This window comes from Cinclus cinclus, chromosome 1 (assembly GCF_963662255.1).
Source record: "Cinclus cinclus chromosome 1, bCinCin1.1, whole genome shotgun sequence".
Classification (NCBI taxonomy): domain Eukaryota; kingdom Metazoa; phylum Chordata; class Aves; order Passeriformes; family Cinclidae; genus Cinclus; species Cinclus cinclus.
The window spans coordinates 54,863,517-54,887,069 of record NC_085046.1 but is presented as its reverse complement, the minus strand read 5'-3'; the positions used below and the strand labels follow the sequence as shown (position 1 = coordinate 54,887,069).

General features: G+C 37.7%; 1 protein-coding gene across 1 annotated transcript in view; it reads left to right on the top strand.

The window, feature by feature from the left end:
- Positions 1–23,272, top strand: part of RALA (RAS like proto-oncogene A) — a 29,781-nt gene extending 6,509 nt beyond the window's left edge. Inside the window, exons 2-5 of the mRNA XM_062498100.1 lie at positions 11,949–12,103; positions 12,907–13,115; positions 17,480–17,654; positions 21,387–23,272. Of these exons, the coding sequence (XP_062354084.1) occupies positions 11,990–12,103; positions 12,907–13,115; positions 17,480–17,654; positions 21,387–21,509 (621 nt within the window). The 5' untranslated portion in view covers positions 11,949–11,989 and the 3' untranslated portion in view covers positions 21,510–23,272. The remainder of the gene's footprint in view (positions 1–11,948; positions 12,104–12,906; positions 13,116–17,479; positions 17,655–21,386) is intronic.
- Positions 23,273–23,553: the final 281 nt, after the last annotated feature.

Below are 23,553 nucleotides of genomic sequence, written 5' to 3'. Positions count from 1 at the left end.
TCTTTTTCTAAAAGTTAACCTGTATTTGTTGTCTTGAAAAGGTTGAATTTTATAGCTCTTGAAGTCAAAGCGGTAGAGGAATGAAGTAAACTAACAAAAATATTTTCTGCAAGATGTATGAATCAGAACTGTGGCCATGTTTGTAACATGCAGAGTTTGTGATTTTCTTCTGCTTGGAGTATTTTGAAGAGCATTGTAAAAGCAGTCTTAAGATCTAAGCATCTTAAGAGTAGTTTGGAAAATTTGAGGAAAACAATCTGTTGTTTGAGGAGTGAAGTTTTATATTCTAATCTTTCTAATAAGTTTTGCTACAATTTTAGGAGAGAAGACTTTTTCTACAAATATGGAGAAAAATGTTTCTCTGAGGAAAAACTGAAACAGAAACAATCTTGTAGCCAAGTACTGGGATTTCTTTTAAGATAGTATGAACAATGAAATACAGTGTGATTAAATACTGAAACCTAACCTAGTCAAAATGGCGTAGTTAGATGGTCAGGGGTATGAAGGTGATATTTTCAGGAACATAATTCCTGTTTTACCACAAACTAAGACTGGTCATACTATCATCTATGAACAACAGGAATAGGTTTAAATAACACTAACTTTTTTATACAGGACTCTTGACTGCAAGTGCATTAAAGTAAAAGAAATAAACCCCTCAAGAAGAAAAGCAGTAAAATTAGCTTCTGACTGTGCTGATGCTAGTAGAATCATCTGAATTGACTTGAAAGCTTGGAAGCGACCAGCTGAAAAGAAAATGTTTTCATAAGTCAGAGGTGTAGTGAAGGTTTCTTAGGCAGGAAAAAACCTTACAACATTGAAAAGGTATTAGGTCACAAAATTCTCACAGGAATTTAAAAGGCTGTGTGTACAGAAAGGAAAGCAGCTCACACTTGGTACTGTTTAGCATTGCAATGTGTGTAGAATTAAATTAGTTAAATATTGATATAGATACTGGATTTCACAATAGACAGACTTCTATAGTGGTTTTTCCATGAGGAGACTGGCTTTTTAAATAAACTGAGTTTGGTCTGTGACCACTGCTGAAATGCCTTTAGCTTTTGCATTCTGTGTCAAGTTGTCATAGGAAAAGAGATGCACTTGATTGTGATGTGCAATAGTACACCATCCTTAACAGTGCCTTTTCCAAAAGTCTTTGCCTTTGGAGTATGATCTAAAACCTAATTTCTAGTTGTTTATCAGAAGTTTTTGATAGCTGCTTCACTTGGTTCCCCAGGTAGTCAGAAATGGATGTTATGCTTGCTTCTGTGTTCTGAATTTGGTCTATGATTTTCACATATGTTGCTTTGTAAAGAACTTTTTTTAGATAGCCTGTTCTGTTAAAACTTGGAGCTCACTTATATTCTTGTAAAGTCATTTAACAGTTCTGAGTTTCTTTGTGCATTGTAAGATCTGTAAGAACTGAAACAGGAGCAGAAAGCAACTTTAAAGTTTGTGAACATTCAATTTGAGTATTCCTTCTGTGGTACTGCAAGAAAAGTGTGATCAGCATTTTAAGCGGGAAATGATGAAAACCACCTTGATTCACTTGATGTGAAAATTGTTAAATTGACTTGAATATTAATAATTTCATATTAATATAATGGACTGAATGCCCTCTGTTTGTAGCCATTTCAAATTTAATGCCCATAATTTGTGAAATAGCCATAAATGTCTATCATGTATCATATGCTTGGCAAGCATATATTGAACTAAAAGACAATTCATTGCCTGATTGGGTATTTTAGGTCTATTAGATTAACTGTATCAATTTTTCAAATCATATATCTAACAATTTTAGGATAAATGGCATCTAAAAATGGGGAGAGATCTGCCTAACAGTGTTTCAGCTTTATGAGTGCTTCATTACTATGCAACATCAAGGTCTATAACCCCTTCGTGAATCACCTATTCAAAAGGTTTTTGTCTATTTGCAAACCAGTGTCATTCAGTGAATTGTGCATATGAAATCCTTTTTCTCTGAATAAAATGGAAAAATTATGATGATTTTAGGAGAAGAAATTTGCACTGTGTAGAGTATAAACAGAAGGAGACATTACTGGAACAAAATATGGCTACAGAAGGAATGCTCCTGCAATAATACAACCAAAAATACTTGTGCATTTCTAATTAGGTGGTAAAACAGATGGCGAAGTCATAAAATGAATGAAGTAACTTACTTTGCCAAATCAGATTTCACTAAAGAAATTTGCTGCAGCTGCATGATTCCGTAGAGGAATAAAAGAAAATTTTTGAAATGCAAACTCCAACATGCTCGTATTTTATTAGGTTCCATTTGGCTGGTATATTGATGCAGTCTACCTGTGGGGAGAGAGAATGCTTGCCTGTATTTGTGAAGAAGAGATGGAGAGCTTGGTGGTACCTTCTTGGTGTCTCTTGCTAATGCCCTGCATTCAGTCCTATATGCTTGCATCATTTGTGCTGTGGTCTTTGGTGTAAACGTGCTTGCACTTGCTGGAGTACTCATTTCCTGCATCCTTCACTAGAAGCTGTTAAATTAGAATGAGATGTGAAGTATAATGTCTTGTGGTATTCCTACTCAGCTTTTGCTGAAACTTCATTCACCTAGGTGCTAACTTGTGGAAGAAGGCAGTGCCTGCCTCACAAATGCTTTATTTGTAAGCTTAGACATTTTCTTTGTCAAGAATTGTATAGGACTGTTACTCAAACAAGGCTCCTGTGTTCATTCTGTCTGTACTAATACTTGAAAGAATTTAAGGGTGTTCATGTGAGTTTTCACTGTAGTAGTATTATGAGTGGCTAACAGGGAAGAACAGTTGTTTGAGCAGGATAAATTCCCTGAGCTATCAGCATCAGAACTTGTCTTGGTGTGACAAGAGATGCCTGCAAAACAAAAAGGCTACTTGTAGCAGGTGGAGCCCTAACCTACAGAAGAGATGCTGTCTGCATCCCTTCTATAGATTCCATAAGATGGTTGGGTGCAGCCTGCCATGAGCCTGATAACTGTTTTGCTTTGCAGACACCATTTGTTTCTAGATTTCTCTGTCACAAATTAACTTTCCTGCCTGTAGAGCAGTGAAGCTGTCTGGGTGCAGTTTGAGTTTAGTCAATGTGGATCTTGATTGTCATTCTTTCTGACTGTAAAAATATCCTTGCAAATATTTGCCGTTTCTAGAAAAATGCACATCTGACATTCTGAACTTCCAAAGGAAGGCCTGGGTTTATAACAATTAAAAAGATACTTGTGTTAGAGGAAAGTCTGTGGTTTTTCAAGTATGTCTTTGGGAAGCCACCCTCAGACTTTTCTCAAAGAATTTACTTAATCAAGCCAAGTCAATATGCTTACATTTAAATCTTCCTTTAATTTCTATAGTGTATATTGAAGTGTAAATGTTCAGTGGCAAAAAGGACACACTGATGTGATTGAGATTCCTTGTGAAATATGATTGACCAAAAAACCCTGAATTTTTGATACTGAGTATGCTGTGAAGAAGTTTTGAATGCAGTGCTTTTGAACCGCTTTTAAAAGTGCACTGCTGAAGCTCATACTGCAAGCTCTGGCATAATGCCTTCAAGGGAACTCCATTCTTGTTGCTCTCTAGAACAGCTGGAAGCAGCAGCCCTGTGCAAGTGTCAGTGAAGTGTAGCTTATAAGTAATCAAAAGTTAGCTTCCAGATGTGCTTTCTTGTCCTTGAAACACAGGATAAAAAATGGCTGTATCTCATATGTCTTAGGTGACACTACCTTAAATGTGTTCTTGAAATGTTTCACTGAGTTCTTAGTAGAATAGCACTAGTTAAGAACCTGACCTGTTGATTCTGCATTACTAAAATTCATCCTTGTAGGCTATATGTTGACTTTTACAACATGGGGATTGTAAGAGTATCTTCATTCTATATCAAATGCACTTCCCATGAATGTAACTTGACTTTTGATTATGGATAACTCTGATGTGGGAGGCTCTTCCGCAGATCCCCCTCATCTGTTTCAGCCTTTCATGGTAGAAAATCAGCTGTGGTACCATAGCACCTGTTTGTCTGCCTTCCCTCTGAATCCATGCAAGTCTGTGGATGGCTAAGCTAGTTGCAATTGTTCATTATTCTATCATGTCTGCTGTGACTGTTAATCATGATGTATAATCTTAATACAAAATTAATGCCTTCTGTTTACAGAAGGATCTGATTACAGATGTAATGTTACATGATGTTTACATGTAACATTATGTTACATGTTTATCTTCATGTTTACAACTTGAATATGAAAGAAGACATGACTCTTACACTTTGTGTTTAAGCACTTCAGCACCATCAGCTTCAGAGAGCTGAGTTCCCTCAGGGATTAGAATAGACTGAGAGAAAGCACCAGCCATGTACTGAACTTGTAGAAGCAGGAACAGTATTCTAGACTCTAATGTAAATGTGTAAATATTGCCCAAATTATTTCACAGTGTAACTTTAGTCTATTGAGCTATGAAAGCAAGCTTTAACCTTGTGTTAACCTTGGTGGTGGGCTTGAGTTTGCTGTGCTTCCCACTGATCTCTGGATCAGTACAGATAAACCATTGCAAGTATCTAGAATTCTTCCCAGTGTTTTGTAACAGCCATTACATGACTTGAAATAAGTGAGGAATCTTCAACAGGTGCCAGATTATGGTTGAGGAACCCTAAAACACTTGCATTGTTTTGCCACAGTGTTTATAGGCTGGAAGTGCTGCAGTTTTACTTTCCCTGTGTTCAGCTATGTGCTGTTCTGGGCTGTCTTTGGTACCAGCAGACTTGTTTAGGTAATGTGTCTGTTCAAACAACAGTATAGGTTAATTTTTGTCTAGAGCCATTTCTTAAGTGCTTTACCACCTAATAGTTGCACCAGAGCTATTGGGAGAAAGGCTATGGGAATATCAGGCAGACTGTTGCAGCTTTGGTTTGTATCAGCCTTGCAGACACACACAGTTGGGCTCAAGGGCTGTATGTTTTCTTAGCTGTTTACGTGGTCAGTGATGTAGCTGCTTTGTTTTCAGTACACTACGGGGTTTGAAATCTTAGGACCTTGATTTTGTTCTAGACTGTTTCTGTTGTTCAGTTTGTCAGGGTTTTTGTATGCTGTTCCATGTGGGTTTCAAGAAATTTCCTTATGGAAGTACTTCCTCAGAAGTCATCTTGCAGGAAGCCAGACAGGCCTTTTGGTAAGAAAATGCTGAAATAATGACTCAAAGCATATGAAATGCATATCTGTTCTCACTTCAGAAGGTGCTGTCTTGCTTATGGCTATGCCCAAAAGTTGGCACTAAGGCCCTGTGGAGCCTCTGTGAGACTGCTGTGGAAGTTTCTAACTTTATGAGGCTTAGTTTCAGGAGGCCTGTTTCATTATCTAATGAGATTAGTAATTTCTAAGATAGGTTTGAACATTAGGGTTCATTCTTCTTTCTCTAGTCTGCTACTTAAAGTTTGTTGTTATTATTTAACATTTGAAATACTTGTTCTACCTTAATAAAATAGTGATATTACTTTGTGCTGAATTAGATGGATGTTGTGCATTTAAACTGTAATAAAACACCAGTCAAACTCAATGACACAGCAATAATGCTGATTTAACTTTTAAAACTTCCTTATTCTCTAGTTCTTAAAGCAGCTGGTATCATGTCCCATCCTGTGTCCTCAGGTATCCTATCAATTTCTGGGTCATGGAGTGTTTCTGCTGATCTGGTTTGGATGTTGTAATTGGAACCAGATGATGGGAGGGTTAGATTCTGCTTGCCTGGAGTTGCTTCCCTCCTTTTCCTGGAATGCTTTTGTTGCAGAAATATCTGAATCATTTGTGAGGTGTCTTCCAGCTATTTGGCACTTAGTATGCTAGTGCTATTTTCAAGCAATACATTCTCAAATATACTTTTGCTGTTGTTATCCAAACTGAAACTATGGGAGTCAATAAACAGTGAAGTAACTGGTTGAATTTATTATATTTTCACAACAGATTATATTGCTTCATGGTCCTTTGATATGATATATGTTGCCATTTTTCAAAATTCTTTTTCCTGAGCTTTTTCTTAGAAAATTGAACTTGTAGTTTGTAGGTCATGTGAGGTACTAGAATTTTGATTCACTTTGAGGAATTAAAAAACTTGGGAGACTTTTTAAACTCAATTTAGGAAATACTGACAAATAATTGCCATACATTTTCACTACAGCATGAAATATATTGTGGATTGCTTTTCTAGAGATGACAGATTATACTAGGTGTCAAGTGCAGAATAATGCAGGCATTAATTTCTTTATATAAGAAGTTATTTGTTTAGGGCAATATGAGTTTCCACTGCTAAATTTTCTTTAATTGTTCAGGAAGTTATAGTTTTGCAAGTATTTTGGTTAAAGCATATTAACTACTTCTTAATATTGTGCAGGCAGCTAATATACTGCAGTTAAATTATTCCTGTTTCTTCAAATGTATCAAGTTCTATTTCTGTTAAACAGAGTAAAGATGGGTGCTATAACGTATCAGTTAGCAGTTGTAATTGATGCTTATTATATAAAACAGTCTTCGGGGAAGAAAGTTACTCATCATAAAAATGAGTGGGTAATGAGGTTATTATGACAGACTTTCAAATCTTTATGTAATCCCTTAAAGGAAGGGAAACAAACTAGGATTCAGTTTTGATATATTAGTTTTATGTAGGCTATAAAATTGACAATAACAAATTGTTTTTCAATTGAAGGAAGACACCATTATCTCTACTTGTTAACTAGAACCAACTATGCTAACTGTACCAGTTATCTGTAAATACCAATCTGTGTTTAACTAGTCCCCTTCAAACAAATGTCTGCAGCAAATCAAAGTCCTCCTGTTAAGGACAACTGCATATTCACAAGGCCTGCATTCAGCTTTATGTATAGTAGTGCAGAAGATGCCAGCTGAATTTGTGCCTGTAATGATGTGACTTTGGTGTAATGCTTTTCTTTTCCTGGTCTGTTCTCATTTAAGTTGTGTTTACGAGACTCCGAGGAATTAAAATGGGTGGAACAGCTTCTTGACTTCTTTTGGTCACCTTCTCAATGAAAATGAGACTGATCATATGCTCTGTTCTTTGTTAGTTTTTGGCCTCTTGGCCAGTTTTGGGTACATTTTGACAGAGATGGAGGTGTCTTGGATATGATTGTTTCTATAAATTTTTTCAATATTTGGTGCCGGCTAAATATGGGGAATTCTGTACCCTGTGGTCTACAGCTTTCCCCGGGAAGGAAAGGAGGCAATCTAAATTGGGTGTCTATTGCCCTCTTTGGGTGGTACACAGCTGTTCTGTTGCCCACTTTTTTGCTCTCCCTTAGTGTGTGGACCTTGGGATTATTGCACTGGGGAGGAATGTAGGGGACAAATAGAACGGATACGTAAGGAGACGTGGTTGGATTGGTTTGGAGCAAGTTATTCTGTAAAAAAAAGTCAACTGAGGAACAGGACAGCTTAAGAAGAGTCATCTCAGTTTAATCAGATGAGCAAGATGAATGAGGGATAAAATCCATAAGGATTTTTCACCCATAAGCATATTTTAATCTCAATTTATTTGGCTCAAATAGTAAATAGAAGGACATAATAAAGAGAGGTCAAGGAATCCTGCTTTTTTTTTTCTTTTTTCCTAACTTGTATTTGCAGAGATTTCTCCCTGAAAATATTGTCCCTGAAGATTAAAACTATTTTTTGTGCTGGCACCTGTTATCTGTCTTACTCTTGTGGATCTGGAGGTAACTGTTCTGTGTTTCAGGGTTTTATGTGGAAGTTAACATGATACTCACTGTGTCCAAGTTGTGTTACACTATCCAGTTCACTTCTCTAGTGGGTGAGCTGCATGTCCTGTGTAAATCCATGGGGGACTAAAGGTAACATTGTATTTTTTTGTGCAGAGGACCTGTGCAGGCTGTAATGTATAAAACTTAGAAGTATTGATACAACTTGAAGCCAGTCACTCAAGGCAACCAAGATTTACAACTCCAGATAGAAATTCCTTGATGATCTTAACACCATAAAAATAACTTAAAAGTTATTTAGTTACTTACTCTTCTTCCCTTTTATCAGATTTGTAGACTGTTGGACAGGATGCTATCACCAATGTTGACATTAATTATAATTCCTACCTTGACAGTTCTTAGTTAATCTAATTGCTCCCTAGCCTGGATTAAAAAAAAAAAAATAAATAAAAAAAATCCTGGCTCCAACTGGAAGCCTGCCATTAAATGGAGCAGAGAATCATGGGTGTGTTTATCTGCAAGCAGGCAATAAAATAGCTGTAGGAGCTTTGAGAACTGCTTACTTTGTCTGAGCAGTCAGAGATTCGTTTGTGTCTTTATCTGCTCAAATATGTTGGAAAAGAGCAGCTTCCTGGGAGTTTATCTGCAGTGGAGGGGAGGAATGATCCATAGCATGGAGGTTAAACAATGCTCATACCCTTCTGACTGAAGACACCGCAGTACATTGCTGAGCCAGTTGAGCTTTTGATTCCTTTTCAACTTGTTGAACTACATGAAGAACTGTTTAAGAATAAACTTTTGCAAATGTTACCATCTGAATTGATGTGATGGGATTTCCAATGGGTGTGGTAAAAAGCTGACCTGTATAAATGGATCATATAGCTGTTGACAACACCATGCTTGGCTCTTTGTGAACATCTTTCTGCTGTAGGTGACATAGGATATGACTGTAGGATAATCCTGTGTTTATCTTCTGACCTGCAAATAATTTTGCACTGTGAAGAATAAAAGAATAATAAACCCCATGGTATACTTTATAAGGAAGTATGTTTTTTGAGCTTCATACAACAGTGTTCTTGCCATAGTCTCTGTTTTATCATAATTATAAAGTAGGACAGTTCAGTAACTAGATATGATCCAAATTAATACTTCTTATGAAAATAACTCAGGCTACATAGATTACAGGCAGAAAGACTTTTTCATGGAACTTCATTTCAGGTGCCTTACTGTTAAAATTGGAATCTAGGTTCCCCTTTGTTTTTCAAAGCACACTGAAACAGGTAGAATCGTGCCAATAGCTTAGAACTTATAATTTTCAAGGTATTCCCTCTGGCACACTGTTTGCTCTGAAGCAATCTCTTTGGATTAAGTGTTGTTTGCACAGTATCATATTGTATTGTACATGCATTGTTTGCAACCTATTTCTGTCCTTCCACATTGTCTAGTACTGAGCAGACCTGAGTTTTGCCAGCATTATATCTTTATTGGCTTGTGAACATCTTGGGAGCAAACTGACATCCCTGAGCTGCCCTCCTACTACAAAATGTGGTATAGTGTTTGTGACAAGCTTATCTTGAAGATTTGAAGTCTGTGGTAGTGTGAAGTTTTGCTCTTTTCAACATCCTAATGGAATGTTGTTTACTGACAATTATTTGTCAGGATCAAATTGGAAATGGAAATGTTTCGGGTTTTCTTATGGCTCAGCTGCTGCAGAAAGTACAAAAAGCAACAACTTGTTTGTCACACTGGAACACTACTTCATGAATTGGAAGTTGAAGTAAAATACGAATTTTCACATTGCTTAATCTACTTAATGACTGGAGATTAATTTAAAACAGATATTACAATCTGTTTTAAATATTTAAAGAAATATTGCTACTGTGCATTTGAAATTTTTTTCGACTGTAGTATTATTAGTCCAAACTCACCTGAGTGGGTTCCTGCTGCGTTCATTTGGACTTATTCCACTATTGGAGTGCTTACGGAAGAATAGTCTGCTTTCTTGCTCAGTAACCTTAGAGTGGGCCATATTCAGGTAGATATTGTAATCTCAGCTTTGCAAACTGAGCTGTTGTCAGTTGATAGTGGAATTCAGGTGAATTCTTACTTGTCTGCAATGCATACTAAGAAGCATGACTTTCAGCATACGTTTTTCCTTTTAAGAGAAAAGTGCACAAAGACAAAACAATATAGTAGGTTGAAAGCATGCACATGGCTTTGAACTATTTTCATGTTCTCATACTCCCTCTTGAGTAAAAAGAAAGTAATGCTTCTTTTTTAAGCCAAAACAGAAATGTGTGTTTGCTCTTTTCTGTCTCCTCTCTAAAAGAACTTGTAGCATGATATTAGTAGTATTTTTCTGATATATGTCTATAATGAGTATAGCACTTTACTTATGCTTATTTTGCTTAGATAATCTTCCTGGAGAAAAGAATTTGACTTAATTTTCAGTTGCATTTTCAGAATTCTTCGACAGCAGAATGGGTAGTGGGGCTGATGTGATCTCAAGAGTTTTTCACATAGTTTGTGGGTTTAGCTTGGCAGGCAGGTAAGTCCCACTGCTTGCTCGCTCCCCCTGCCACTGGTGGGAGAGGGGAGAGAAGTGAAACGGTAAAAGTAAGAAAACTTGTGGGTTGAGATGATGAGTGTTTTTTAAAAAGAAAAACAAACCCATGAAAAGTTAACTAAAGAAAATTTGCTCAGTGCTAGGTGACCAATGCCCAGCAGTTCCTGAGCAACAGCAGTGCTGAGAAACTTCAAATGTCTCTGCCAACTTTTTTATTGCTAAGCTATGGCATGGTGATATCCCTTTGGTCAGCTGGTCCAGGCGTATCTCTCCTAGCTGCTTGCTCATCCCCAGCCTGCTTGCTGGCATGGCAGTGTGAAGAACTTTGATGGAATGTATTTATTTTACTTCCAGGAAGGATTGGTCTAATCTCCAATGAAGATGTAGTCATCGTGCTTTTATACTACCTGCGTCACTGCTAACAAAGCCTTAGTGCATGGCCTCAACTAGGGGTTTTGATACAAGTTTTAAGAAAGTTGTTGTACTTCATGTTCTGATTGTGTAAGCTGCCCAGGAGGGTAATTCATTACGCAGTAGGATGTAATTTTAGTGTTCTGTTGTCAAATAATTATGATGGCTAAAGGTAACAAGGTAATCATGCCAAGTCACTATGATGTGTTATTATCTGGTAGTTATATAACTGAGCTGTGCTGCCATGCAAAGGTGTTCTTTTTGATTTTTTAATTAATGAAATGGAAGTTAAATTTGCTTTTTAATTGCTACCATAAATCCTTCTTGTATTTATGTAAATAATGTAGATGTCATTGTCTCTTGGAGTTCAGACCTTGTTTTGACCTTAAGTTTCTGGAGGAGAGCACATTCTGTTGCTGTACAGGGACTTCCCAGTGTTTTAAAAACTGTGCAAGCATTCACAAGTACAGTTTTACTACTGTGAGGATAGGTAGAGAATGAAACAATAGTGTTGGAAAATAGAACCATTAAAACTATAGCATGTGTGGGGTTTTTTTTTAAGTTAATGGAATAGCTGCAAAGTGCTACGAAAGTGCTTGTGCACACACACACATTGAACTATGTGAATTAGCTGTCACAGAGCCCTTTGGTGCTGGTGAGATGCAGAGATTCGTGTTTAAACAAGCAGTCATGGGACTGAGACAACTACTCCAAATAATAACATTTGTAGGCAAACTGCATGTTTCCACTCTGTATAAACTAGATTGTTATTTTGGTTTCTGACTTACTGAAACTGGGTATTTTTAGATTTTAAATTTGCTTACTTTTCCTGTAAAAGTACTCTAACTAATCCTTGCTGCTGTGTCTTAGTGCTTGCCATTTAAACTGGAAATCCCTTCAAAAGTCTGCTTCCTTCCCCTGCAGTTGTCATATCATGTTGTCTTATGTGATATTGACTCACTGTGGTTTCCTTTCTCAATTCTTGTATAGCAAACTATCAAGAATTCTTGAGACCTACTGTGCCACTAAAAGAAAATGCTATTTCCAAATGGTGAAGGATTTCTTTGCTTAATTAAAATAGAGATGAGCTCAGTACAATTTGTGGGATGGTTTCCAGTGAAAGAGCAGGTAGCTTTCACTAAAGCAGAACTGAAGTGAAGTCATTAAATATGTAGGGATTTGAAAAAAAAATCAGTTTTATCAGTTCAGGTGGGAGAAGGAAAAGACAACTAATGAAGAAATAATTTTCTTCTAGGTTTTTCTATTTGATACCTGTGAATTTTCTTCAACCCAAAGATGGCAACAAATAAACCTAAAGGACAGAATTCATTGGCTTTACACAAAGTCATCATGGTGGGAAGTGGTGGTGTAGGAAAATCTGCTTTAACACTACAGTTTATGTATGATGAGGTAAGAGTCTGTCTCAGAAATTGTCTCAGGAGGCGCCTCCTACGTAGTGTTGTTTAGATTACATTTGTAGAATTATTTTCTGAAAGGACCTAAATGTATGTGATGTGGTATGAAATTCAGCAGTTAAATGGAACAAAAAACTGTTTTCAGATTACTGTTTTGCCCTCTAGAAGTACCTGTGAAGGTAAAATTTGGCCTTTTTTAGACTTCTCAGTTGTTAGATACTTTGTCTTATTACTGGAATATCTTTGCATGCTGACTAGACCTATTAGAACTTGGTTATTATAGCTCAAAGCTTCTTCACATAGTTGAGTTGCACGACACCTGAAAGAACCAATTTCTTCCATGTTTTTTGTGCTGCTCTTGAAGACAGGAAAGAAAATCAGTTTCTCTTTTCCTTTTTTTTTCCAGTGGAAGTCATCCCTTTTTATTAAAAGTCAGAAGTTAAGCATTCAGTGTACTTTAAAAGTTGATACTAAATATATCTAAAGTGAAAACTACCTGATTTCATAATGGAACACAATTGAACCAGAAGTTTGGGTAGTGCACAGACATTGATCTTTTGAAATTGCTTCTACATTTCCTTATAATGTCTGAGGAAAGGCAAAACCTAAAAACTTTTTGTGCTGATGAAGAGTCTGCTTTAACTATGAGTTGTTTGAGTACTTCATGGGGCCTAAATGCATAGTGCTTAGTTATTAGTTCCAGTACCTGTTTAATATGTTTGCTATATCCTTATGTGCAAACAAAAGTAATTGCCTTGTACAGGCATGATTTTACATCATCAAGGGTTTTTTTCCTAGTTTGTTGAAGACTATGAGCCCACCAAAGCAGACAGCTACAGGAAAAAGGTGGTTCTGGATGGGGAAGAAGTCCAAATTGATATATTGGATACAGCAGGGCAGGAGGACTATGCTGCAATTAGAGACAACTACTTCCGAAGTGGAGAAGGTTTTCTTTGCGTCTTCTCTATTACAGAGCTGGAATCCTTTGCAGCAACTGCAGACTTCAGGTAAGTTACAGGGCAAGATAATCATTCTAATTACACTGAGATGATTGAAAGTGATTTGTGCGTGTTTGTGTGTTTTGTGATATCCTTTTGGTGGTCCAGACCAGATGGCAGCTCTTACTATTGTCACATAATGTTTTGAACAGATGCCTAGCCAGGCCTTTGCTATTTGTGCCACTTCAGATGTCTTCACTGCTGTGTTTCTGAATACCAGAAAGGCTATTGCCACAGAGCAGATACACAGCAACATTCAGAAGACAGCTGCCTCACCAAGGTCTCAGTCACAGACTGCATCATATTAAAACTCTCATGACAGAATATTATACAGGTAGGAGTATATTATAGGTGTTCAATTTCAGTTGCGTGAGAAAATATTTAAATAACTCATTACTCTATTTTTAAAAAGACAAAAGATATCAGAAAACAGTTTTACCAGTTCATAGTGTACTGAAATAGGAAGGACTATAATATTGGAAAGAAAATTAAGAACACAAATATAAAAGGAGTTACCTGCATCCCATTGAAATTAGTCTTCTTGGAGATGCTGTCACAGTTTAACTCAATTAGCACTAACTAGCAGCATACGTTTAATATCTCTAAGGGAAGAGGAAGAGATAGGGAGAGGAGAGAAAGTAAATTTTTCATCTTCTGGTGGCTTTTTAAAATTTGTGTTTCTATATCTCTGTGTTTACATACTTTGAGAGAGGGTGGAGCAGGCCTTTTTTATTTGCAGGCTTCTGCTATCAATCTGTCAATCATGGAGGACAGTTTAGTATAGTTCAGCTCCCCTAGAGTGCAAAATTACCTATTCAAATCTGTTTAAAATCATGCCAATGCTTCAAAGTACATTTGCCTTGGAAAATATTTCCAGTGTTGGAATATAAAAATCTGTTTAAAATCACGCCAATACTTCAAAGTACTTTGGCCTTAGAAAAGTCCTACTTTCCAATAAAGGTGAGAGTTAATAGTATACATGTTGATACAGGAAAAATGAAAGAAGAATCCCTTCAAGTAAAGACACTAAAATTTTCCCCAGTCCAAATACAAAAGTGAACCATAGAAGACTAAATCCTAAAATGTAACCCAGTAAAGAATGTTTTTCTGCTCTGTGTAAAAGTAATGTATCTCTTGAAGGTACGGTTAATGTACCTTTGGCACTGTTGAGTAGTCTGAGGGCATACTACCCTAATAATTTGAAAGCAAACCAGTGAGAGATTCCAAGTCAGAACTACAGTTTAATGGAAAAATCAAAATAAAGGCAGAAAATACTGGCTTAAACTGACAGTCAGGATACAGCCTGATACCCTGTCAGTGAGGGTGCTGGTAGCAGTCTGATTAAATGGTGGCTGCAGTCCTGTTGGAGTGATAGAAGTGGTTCTGTTGAAGCAGTGATCCTGTAGAAGGGTCGGGTCTTCCTCTGAAGGTCCAGTGGTGGTTATGGAGCTCTTGTCCTTTGGGAATTCAGTAGGTAGGGATGCCTGTGGTGTTCCAAACCTCAGATTATATCCAGGTAGGAATGCTTGGTTCCTCCCCTAGGCAGAGCATCTCAGGATGAGATGATGTAATTTTGAGTCATGCAGTGAGACTTGATGGCCTATTAGCAGGTGATTGTCCCCAGAGGGAGTTATCAAGGATGGGTCTTGTGGAGTAGTTTTCTTTATCTCTTTCCTGTTTTTAGAGCTTATAAAGATGGTGGTAGAACACTTGCTTCTGGTTACAACTTGGATTGTAACCTAAGACAACTGCTTAAGAGCCAAATATTAAAGAAAGGGACAAGAAGATCTTGGATGTTTGTTTTCTTGGAATTTTGTTGTGCTGGAATGGCAGACCTCCAACAGGAGAGCTTTTTACTGCAGTTCAATGGGGTTCCTGGTATGCTCTGAAATGCCATTGCTCCAAGTAACTTTTTTCAATAGAATACAGACCTGCAAAGACTATACTTTTAAATACTTAAAGGGTTGTTTGTTAAAATTTGGCCTTGCTTTGAGTAGAATTGGTCTGGCTCTTATAACTCTTTTTTTAAGTTCTAGATTTCAAGCTGGCACACCATTAATTAGATATTTATTCTTTGGCCTTCAAAAGTGGCTCAAAGGAGAATATGAATATCATCGTCTGAATTGCTGTCAGGTTAACTTTTTATATGGCGAAATTGTTTGGCATCTGTGGTGGTTTGACCTGGCATTTATCCCAGTACCCACCAAAGCCCCTCTATCTCTTCCATCCTCATCTGGACAGGGAAGATAAAATACAATGAAAGACTGATGAGTTTAGGAGAGGAAGATATCACTTACTGATTTTACCCTCACAGGCAAAACAGGCACCACTTGGGGAAAGGAATTGAATTTTTTGCCAATCAAAATCAGAGCAGAATAATGAGAAGCAAAACTAGCCTTAAAAATGCCTTCTACTCCATCCCTCCCTCCTTCCTGGGCTCTATCTTCTCCCTTCCAGTGAAGCAGGGAGACAGGAAATGGGGGTGGTTACGGTCAGGTCATCGCACATTATTCCTGCTGTTGCATCTTCCTCAGGGAGAGGAGTCCTTGCCCTGCTCCAGTGCAGGGGCCCTCCTATGGGAGACAGTTCTCCATGAACTTTTCCAGTGTGAGACCTTTGCGCAAGCTGCAGCTCACTAACTGCTCCATGGGTCCCATTCCATGGGCTGCAGTCCTTCAGGAACAGACTGCTCCAGCGTAGGTCTGCACAGGGTCACAATTCCTGCCAGTAAACCTACTTTAGCATGGACCCCTCTCTCCAGGGACCTACAGATCCTTGCATGGAGCATACCCCAGCATGGGTGTCCTCCATGGATTGCAGGGGAATCCCAGCTCTGGTGCTTGGATCACTTCCTCCCCATTCTTTGCTGACCTTAGTATCTGTATAGTTGTTCCTCTCACATATTCTCACTCTTTTCCTCTCTGAGTGCAATTGTACCTGTGCAGTTTTACTCTTAAATAAGTTGTCACAGAGCTGTTACAACCATGGCCTTGGTCTTGGCCAGCAGTGGGTCTGTCCTGGAGCTGGCTGGCATTGGCTCTGCCAATAATGGACATTGGGGAAGCTTCTGGCAGCTTCTCTCAGAAGATGCACCTATAGACCCACCACTAACAAAACCTTGTCATGCTAACCCAGTATAGCATTGCCTGGATAACTAGGGTTGAAAGCTGCTAGTCTTTACCAGAAGTCCTATTTACACAGCTATTGCCATGATGGACAGTTTTCTTCTGGCCACCTTCCTGATGCCCTGGCTATTCAAACTGCTTTTGAATAGCTGCCAACTCTGTTAAAACCTTTGCAATTGTATTTGTGTGGAAGAGGAGAAATGTTGCTTTTTAGTTATACCTCATACATAAATGTGCTGCCACAGTCTGCCTCAAATGCAGTTTAAAAAAAAAGAATATGGACTATCTGCAGTTTCTCAGCTCTGTGAGTAGGCTTCCTCCACAAGACTGCATGCTATTCAGAGCTTTTTGTTATGTGAGCATCTTGCTGTATACCAAATCAAAGCCCTTTAGAATATCAATTGCGTAATTGTCTTCAGCTTCTCTCCCTTCAACTTTAAATTTGGTTTCACCTCACCCATCAAAATAAACTTATTTTGCTGTGTTTTTTTGGTCAGTCTTTCAGGAATTGCTCCATGATAAAGGGCTACTTTTCACAACTAACTTTATACTCCTTTTTTTCATAGACAAAATACAGAATATTCTTGTTATGAGACAACTCTTCTTCCTGATAGTATTAATGCATTTTCAATTAGAAAAACATTTTCATTATTTTTAAGTGTTGAAGACTTGAGTACCAAACTATTTGTAGTATTGAGTTTTATTTATAGTTTTAAACCTTTCATCCTAGCAGTTAAAACTGTAGAGGGGTGTGTCCTTAAAAATGTGATGCCTATTCAGCTTGTGTCTATGCACAGGTGTGTAATTAAATGAAGCTCTCTGGAGAAACTGAATATAATTGATTTGTGAAAGATTCCTGAAAGGAAGAGATTTTCTCTTGATAGGATGTGGACCCTTTTATGAGTTTTAAAATGGCACATTTTGTTAGCAAAGAATCAGCTGTAAAGGAATCATCAATATAAATTCTCACCTAAAACAATCCTGTTCTCACCTAGACCAATCCTGTTCTATTTTTTCATTTCTTACTGACTCAGCTTCTTCCTCAAGGACTAGTTGTCTGTCTCTGTCTTCATTCTGTATAATGTCATAATGAGGTTTAACACTTTCCTGTTACACAAACTACATAAAAGAAATAAGTGGTTTTTCACTGTAAGATGTACAAGTATTTAGTCTGAGCTGCTTTTTGTGTTCTAAGAATGGTACTCTATGCAAAGCTTCATTTTCTTCTCATTTTTTTTCCTTCTCCAGGGAGCAAATCTTAAGAGTAAAAGAAGATGAGAATGTTCCGTTTTTGCTAGTTGGTAATAAATCTGATTTGGAAGATAAAAGGCAAGTTTCTGTAGAGGAAGCAAAAAACAGAGCTGATCAGTGGAATGTTAATTATGTGGAAACTTCTGCAAAAACACGAGCTAATGTTGACAAGGTAATAACTGGCTTCTTAAACAATCTGTTCATCAGTTTTTGCTTTATCCCTCTTTTTCACGGGTCACACTCCTTATGTTCTTAATTTTAGCAATAATTTTGTGGAATTTTAATCAAATGCTTTTCTTCCTTAGCTTGCCAGGAGTGCATGACTAGGTGACTCCTTGTAGAACAGTGAAAATGTTAGGCGTAACATGTTTATCCCACTCTAAACTGAAAGGAATCATTATTATGCAAGACATGATACAAGACCTTAGAGAATTTTATTGGGTCAGCTCTTTTGGCCTAGACTTAATACTACATTTTCTGTAACTAGAGGAGAGTCTGCTTCTCAACAGTGAAGATTTTCTGATCCTCAGCCAGAATAAAATGCCTTATAAAAGCAAATAAGGGAGGGATTTGAGCCTTTCCTAACCTTAATTAACTATCTGCCTTTTTGTATGTTGTTTTGATGAAGAGTGGATTGACCCAAAAAGCTATGAAAAGCCCAGAAGTGCCTCATGAGTTTTCAGAGATAAAAACGTGGTTCAGAAGCTCATAAAATAGAGAATATTTGTCTCCAAGAAAAGAAAATGCTGCTTAGTTTTAAGTGCTTCAGCAAGAATGCAAGGTCTTGTAGTTCAGAATAACTGTCAGCCCTGTAGACTGTAAGAGTCACAGTTGTGTGGCTAAAGAAATAAGTAGGTTTAGTGCAGTGTGCCAACCTTTCAGAGCTGTTGACACAGTTGATCCCACACTGAATCACAGGTTTGTGTTGGAAGGAACCTTAGAGATCATCTAGTTCCAACTGCCCAGCCACGGGCAGGGATACCGACCACTCAGGTTGCTCAGGCCTGCAGCCCATCCAACCAGGCCTTGAACACTTCCACAGTTAGGAAGTGCCCACAACTTCTCTGGGCAACCCTTTCCAGTGCCTCACTGCCCTCACAGTAAAGAATTTTTTTACAATTAATCATTAAAATCTCTCCACTTTTAGTTCAAAATTGTTCCCACAAGGTTCTTATCACAAGCTGCCCATGGAAAAAATATGTTTTCTGTCTTTTTTTAGTAAACTTTCTTTAAGAACTGAAAGGCTGCAATAAGGTCTCCCTGGAGCATTTTCTTCTTCACTATGAACAACCCCAGCTTTCTTCGCTTGTCTTCATAGTGGAGCTGCTCCAGCCCACTGAGATCTTTGTGGCCTCCTCTGGACCCATTCCAACAGGTTCCTGTTTTTTCTTGTGCTGAGGACTCCAGACCTGGGCACAGCACTGCAGGTGGGGTCTTGTGAGAGCAGAGTAGGAGGAGACAATCACCTACCTCAACCTGTTGGCCAGACCTCTTTTGCTGCAGCCCAGGATACCACTGGCCTTCTGGGCTGTGAGTACACATTGCCAGGTCCAGCTTTTCATCCATGAAAGCCCCAAAGTCTTTGTCTACTGGGCTGCTCTCAACAAGTTCATCTCCCAGTCTGTACTTATGTCTGGGGTTGCCCTGATGCAGTTGCTGCACCTTGTACTTGGTGAACAGTTCTCTAATAGAAATCCTTATGTGTGAGCTGTCAATTGCAGCATGAGAGCTGTGATGCAAATTCTCTTGCAATAACTTAGGACTCAACCAACAGTTGACTTTATCAGTAATCTTACTGAAGAAACTGATTGTTCAGTACTACAGTGATTTACCCTACAGAACAGCAAAGAGTTCTTAATCAAGTATAGCAGAACTCATCCTCATTGTTGAAATAAGCTCTGATTTTTTTTGTTATAAAAGCTAACACATCTCTTAGTTTCAGTGTATAATTGCAGTTAACAGCCATATATTACAGTTGTAAAAACCTAACTCCTCAAATCCACTTCATTTTTGTTTAGCAGCTGGGGAAAAAAGTGCATGTAATATACTTTTTTTTTTCAATAGCTGTTGGATCAATGGCCTTTGCACATACAGGGTAAGATACCAGAGAGTTCCAGATTTATTTTTGGAGCTGATGGCCTAATGGATCCAGATTAGCATGTGTCATATAGATTTAAGGTTTGACAGGTCTTAAGAGACCTTGTTGGCACAAGTGAATACCAGGTATTCTTAGTTGCTTGAAGCATATGAAGTTTTGGAGTTTGCTACACAAATGTGGATTACTGTCGTATAAGAAATCTGGCTTTTCTGAATTCCAGAATAGTGATTTTACTTACTTGAGAAAACACAGCCAGCCTCCACTCATTTTGGCAAAGGTGACCCACTAAACGTTTTCTCAGAAGGTTATGTATCCCAGACAGCTAAATACTGTTGTACGGTATCAGAACTTTAGCAAGCTGACAGTTGCACCTTGCCATTTGCACAGATTTAGATACAAGCAACTTTGTGCACATTTAAAAATCTAAAGGCAAACTCATTTCTTGGTGGAAATGTTTAGTTCCATCGATTTTCTTTGGATTTTGTGTGATGAAGGTTTATACTTTTCCTGCAGTCAATATGACATTAGTGTCATAAAAACCTACTGAGCTCTGTAGAGTAGCTTTTCAGCCCCTGCACTGTCCATGTTTCACAGAAATTGATCAAGTCCCTTTGACACAGATATATTGCTTAGTTCAAATTTCAAAGTATCACAGAATATTCTGAGTTGGAAGGGACCCACAAGGATCATTGAGTCCAACTCTTAGATGAATTACCCATATAGGGATAAAAACCATTACCTTGGTGTTATTAGCATCATGCTTTGACCAACTGAGTTCATCTCAGGGCTGAAAAAAAGAAGCCTAGAGCCCCTGGTATTCCCAGGTCGCCTCCCATTCTAGTACTAACCCAACCTGATCCTGCATGGCTTTTAGGATCAAATGATATTCAGCATTCTTAGGGTGATAGGGTATCTAGAGACTCTCCTGAGAGAGAAGTTTTAGAATTGCTCAGCTGATTTCCTACAGTAAAATTATAAAGAGGTATGCATATTATTTGCTGTAACCTTCTGTTACGTAAGGTTACCTTCTGTAAGTCAAGTCAATATCTGCTGTTCAAAGTAGTAAAGTAGCTTTAAGCAGTCCAATCATAAAGCCTTAACAGTCAGTAGGATCTCTTTTAGCTAAACCAGTGGCGTATCTCCAGCTTTGTCCTAAACCATTTGATGAAAGTGAACTTAATGTGTACTTTAAGATTGTAATATGGCAGCTGCAGCCGATATTACCTGATGCAAGAAATTGTTTATGTAGTTGTAAACTTTGCTTTAAAGGAAATGCTGGTTTGTTGGGTTTTTTTCTCTAGTCACTTTGTTCTTAGACTTGCATCATGGAACATACCATACAACATACCATATTTGCATTTCAGTCTATGCTACTGTTCCATTACAATTTTTCTAAAACTGGCTGTTGCACTTTTTCAACTTTTGCAGCTCATCACTTAAAATACTCGAAAGGTAAACTGATTTCCTTAAGTTTCCTCAGTAGGATGTACGTAAAACATCTGAAAATCTTGGCTGGTGACGAGACTCTTATTTCAATTCTTGTTTACAATTGCCTGACAGGATTCATAAGATTCATAAATATTAGAAGACAGGGGAACATGATGGTGCCGTGAAAGAAGCAGGATTGTATCATATCAACTTGGCCTTCAAAACCAATGACAGATTTGTTGGATTAATACTTGTTCGCTCAAACTGGTTGCATGTAATTGATTCTATTCAAAACAACAGAAGTGGATGTCAGTGATAGCTTCAATTAACTCATGTCTGTGATTTGTTTTTACGATTATCTTCTTATATCTTTTTCAGGTGTTTTTTGATTTAATGAGAGAAATTAGAGCCAGAAAAATGGAAGACAGCAAAGAAAAGAACGGGAAGAAGAAAAGAAAAAGCCTAGCTAAGAGGATCAGAGAAAGATGTTGCATTTTATAATCGAAAGCTTGGATTCCTTTCCTACCCTGACCATACTAATAAAAAACATAATTTATAAGCATGCCATTGAAGGCTGAAGTGACTGAAATTACCCTAACATGTTGGAAAATGTAATGTACCACTAAAAGCATGATTTGGAGCTGCACTGAAAGTCAAATTCACTGAAAATGAATTATGTGGCTTCAAGAGAAGCAAAGTTCAGTCCATTTCATAATTGCCTACCTTCTCACATTTCTTCTGAATGTAGTGTTTCATAGGTAGTCTTTTCTTTAATAGTGAACAGAGGGGCAAAGTATTTCTTTGTGGGTTCTTATGAAGCATACTTTTTTATCACTGGTATTTGTCAATTCATCTTGTCTTTTGTTGCCTTGAAAATTACAATTGTGAACATGATACCTAACAAAGCAGTATGAAGCTGTTTTGCTGTGGAGTTATGCAAATTAGAAAAGAATAATGTATATGCGAACAGCTATGTTGAGGAAAATTATATGTGGTTCTGCATTACCTGATTAACTTAGAAGAGCGATGTAATCTTTTACATTGAAACATTGAATATGCCTTAATTTTAAAACCCAAACATAGCAGGTTGCTTAATCAAGGGTGTATTTTCAACTCTGTTGCATGGAGACTGTCCCTGTGCATCAGTGCAAGACTGCCCTCTCTGTGGGAGCGCAGTTACATGGATGATTTCACTCACTAGCTGTCTGCTAGCAGTGTCTGTTCTTTAAAGTGTGTGCCATACTCTGGTTATGTGAATAATACAGAGCATACTCTGTTATCTGTATCTTCGTAGACAATATGGTATCTTAAAGGTCAGAATACACATAAGACTGAAGTCATAAGTCTATGGCACATCTAAGCCTGGAATGGTTGTTTAAAATTAAATGTGCTGGTACTTTGAAACTTCCCTTTTGCACATAGATTTTTGTCTAGATGTTCCTTGGGTTTTAACTCCCTGGAATTGGGTGGAGTGGGGCTGATCTAGTAGCGCTTATGTGTTTTGAGTTAAGATGTTGTCTGGGAAGTTCTGGTTAATTTCTTTTGTGTTCCTCATACATGGTGTGTTATGCTGGAGCTCTTTGCAGGTTTTGTATTGTTTAGTCTATGTTGAGTTTCAAATGGGGAACAGTGTAGCTACTTTTTCTAGTTAATGTTGATATCAAACAATCAAACATGCTTTGCAATACAGAAACCTTTAACATGCACATCCAAAATCCCCAAACAGAGCATACTGCCTCATTTGCTTCAGAATAGCAAGAATACTAGTACATGGTTAGTGTGCTACATCTTAACTAAAAATATACCAGAATGTTTGAGGGTTTTGGACTCCTCCAGGGTGAGACAGGCTAGATCAATTCCACAAACTGTTATACTTTTTATACATGTATAAGCCTATAACTGACAGTTTAAAATGTGCTCAAGCAAACTAGGTAACAAATATTTAACTTTCATGCTAACAGATGTTTTAGGGACTCAAGTCTTAGGAGTTATATTTGTCATGTTCTATATTTATCAGTAGGAATTTTGTATGTGCATTTAGTAGACTGCCAAGTGCAGAATAAAAGTTACTTATGTAACTGGCAAGTATAAGCCAGTCTTCATCTTACTGTGTACTCATTTGGGTCTATTTAGCCAGGGAGTCTAACCACTAACCTTGTGACTTTGCTTTGGAACCTGTGTACTGGGAACTGAGGTGTTATGAAGCCATTGGACACACAAAACTTGTCTTGGCTGATGCCTTATGCTATCTTTTTATTTGCTATTTGAGCCATTGAAAGATGAATAAACTTCCATTTTTCTAAAATACTTGTGCACTGTTAATTGATAACTGTTATTCATAAACATTGCTATAGCCAATGTCAATTGTCAAGCAGTTAAACCTAAGTACTCTAGAAGATTGGTTCGGGTGCATAATGAAAGTTGTTTATTATACCAAATTAGTGTGATAAAAAGCCACTTTCTAAAAGCTGTGACTATGTACGTGCTACCTTGTATCCATAGGTAATTTGCTTAGTTGCTACAAGACTGCCTGAAAACAGGCAAC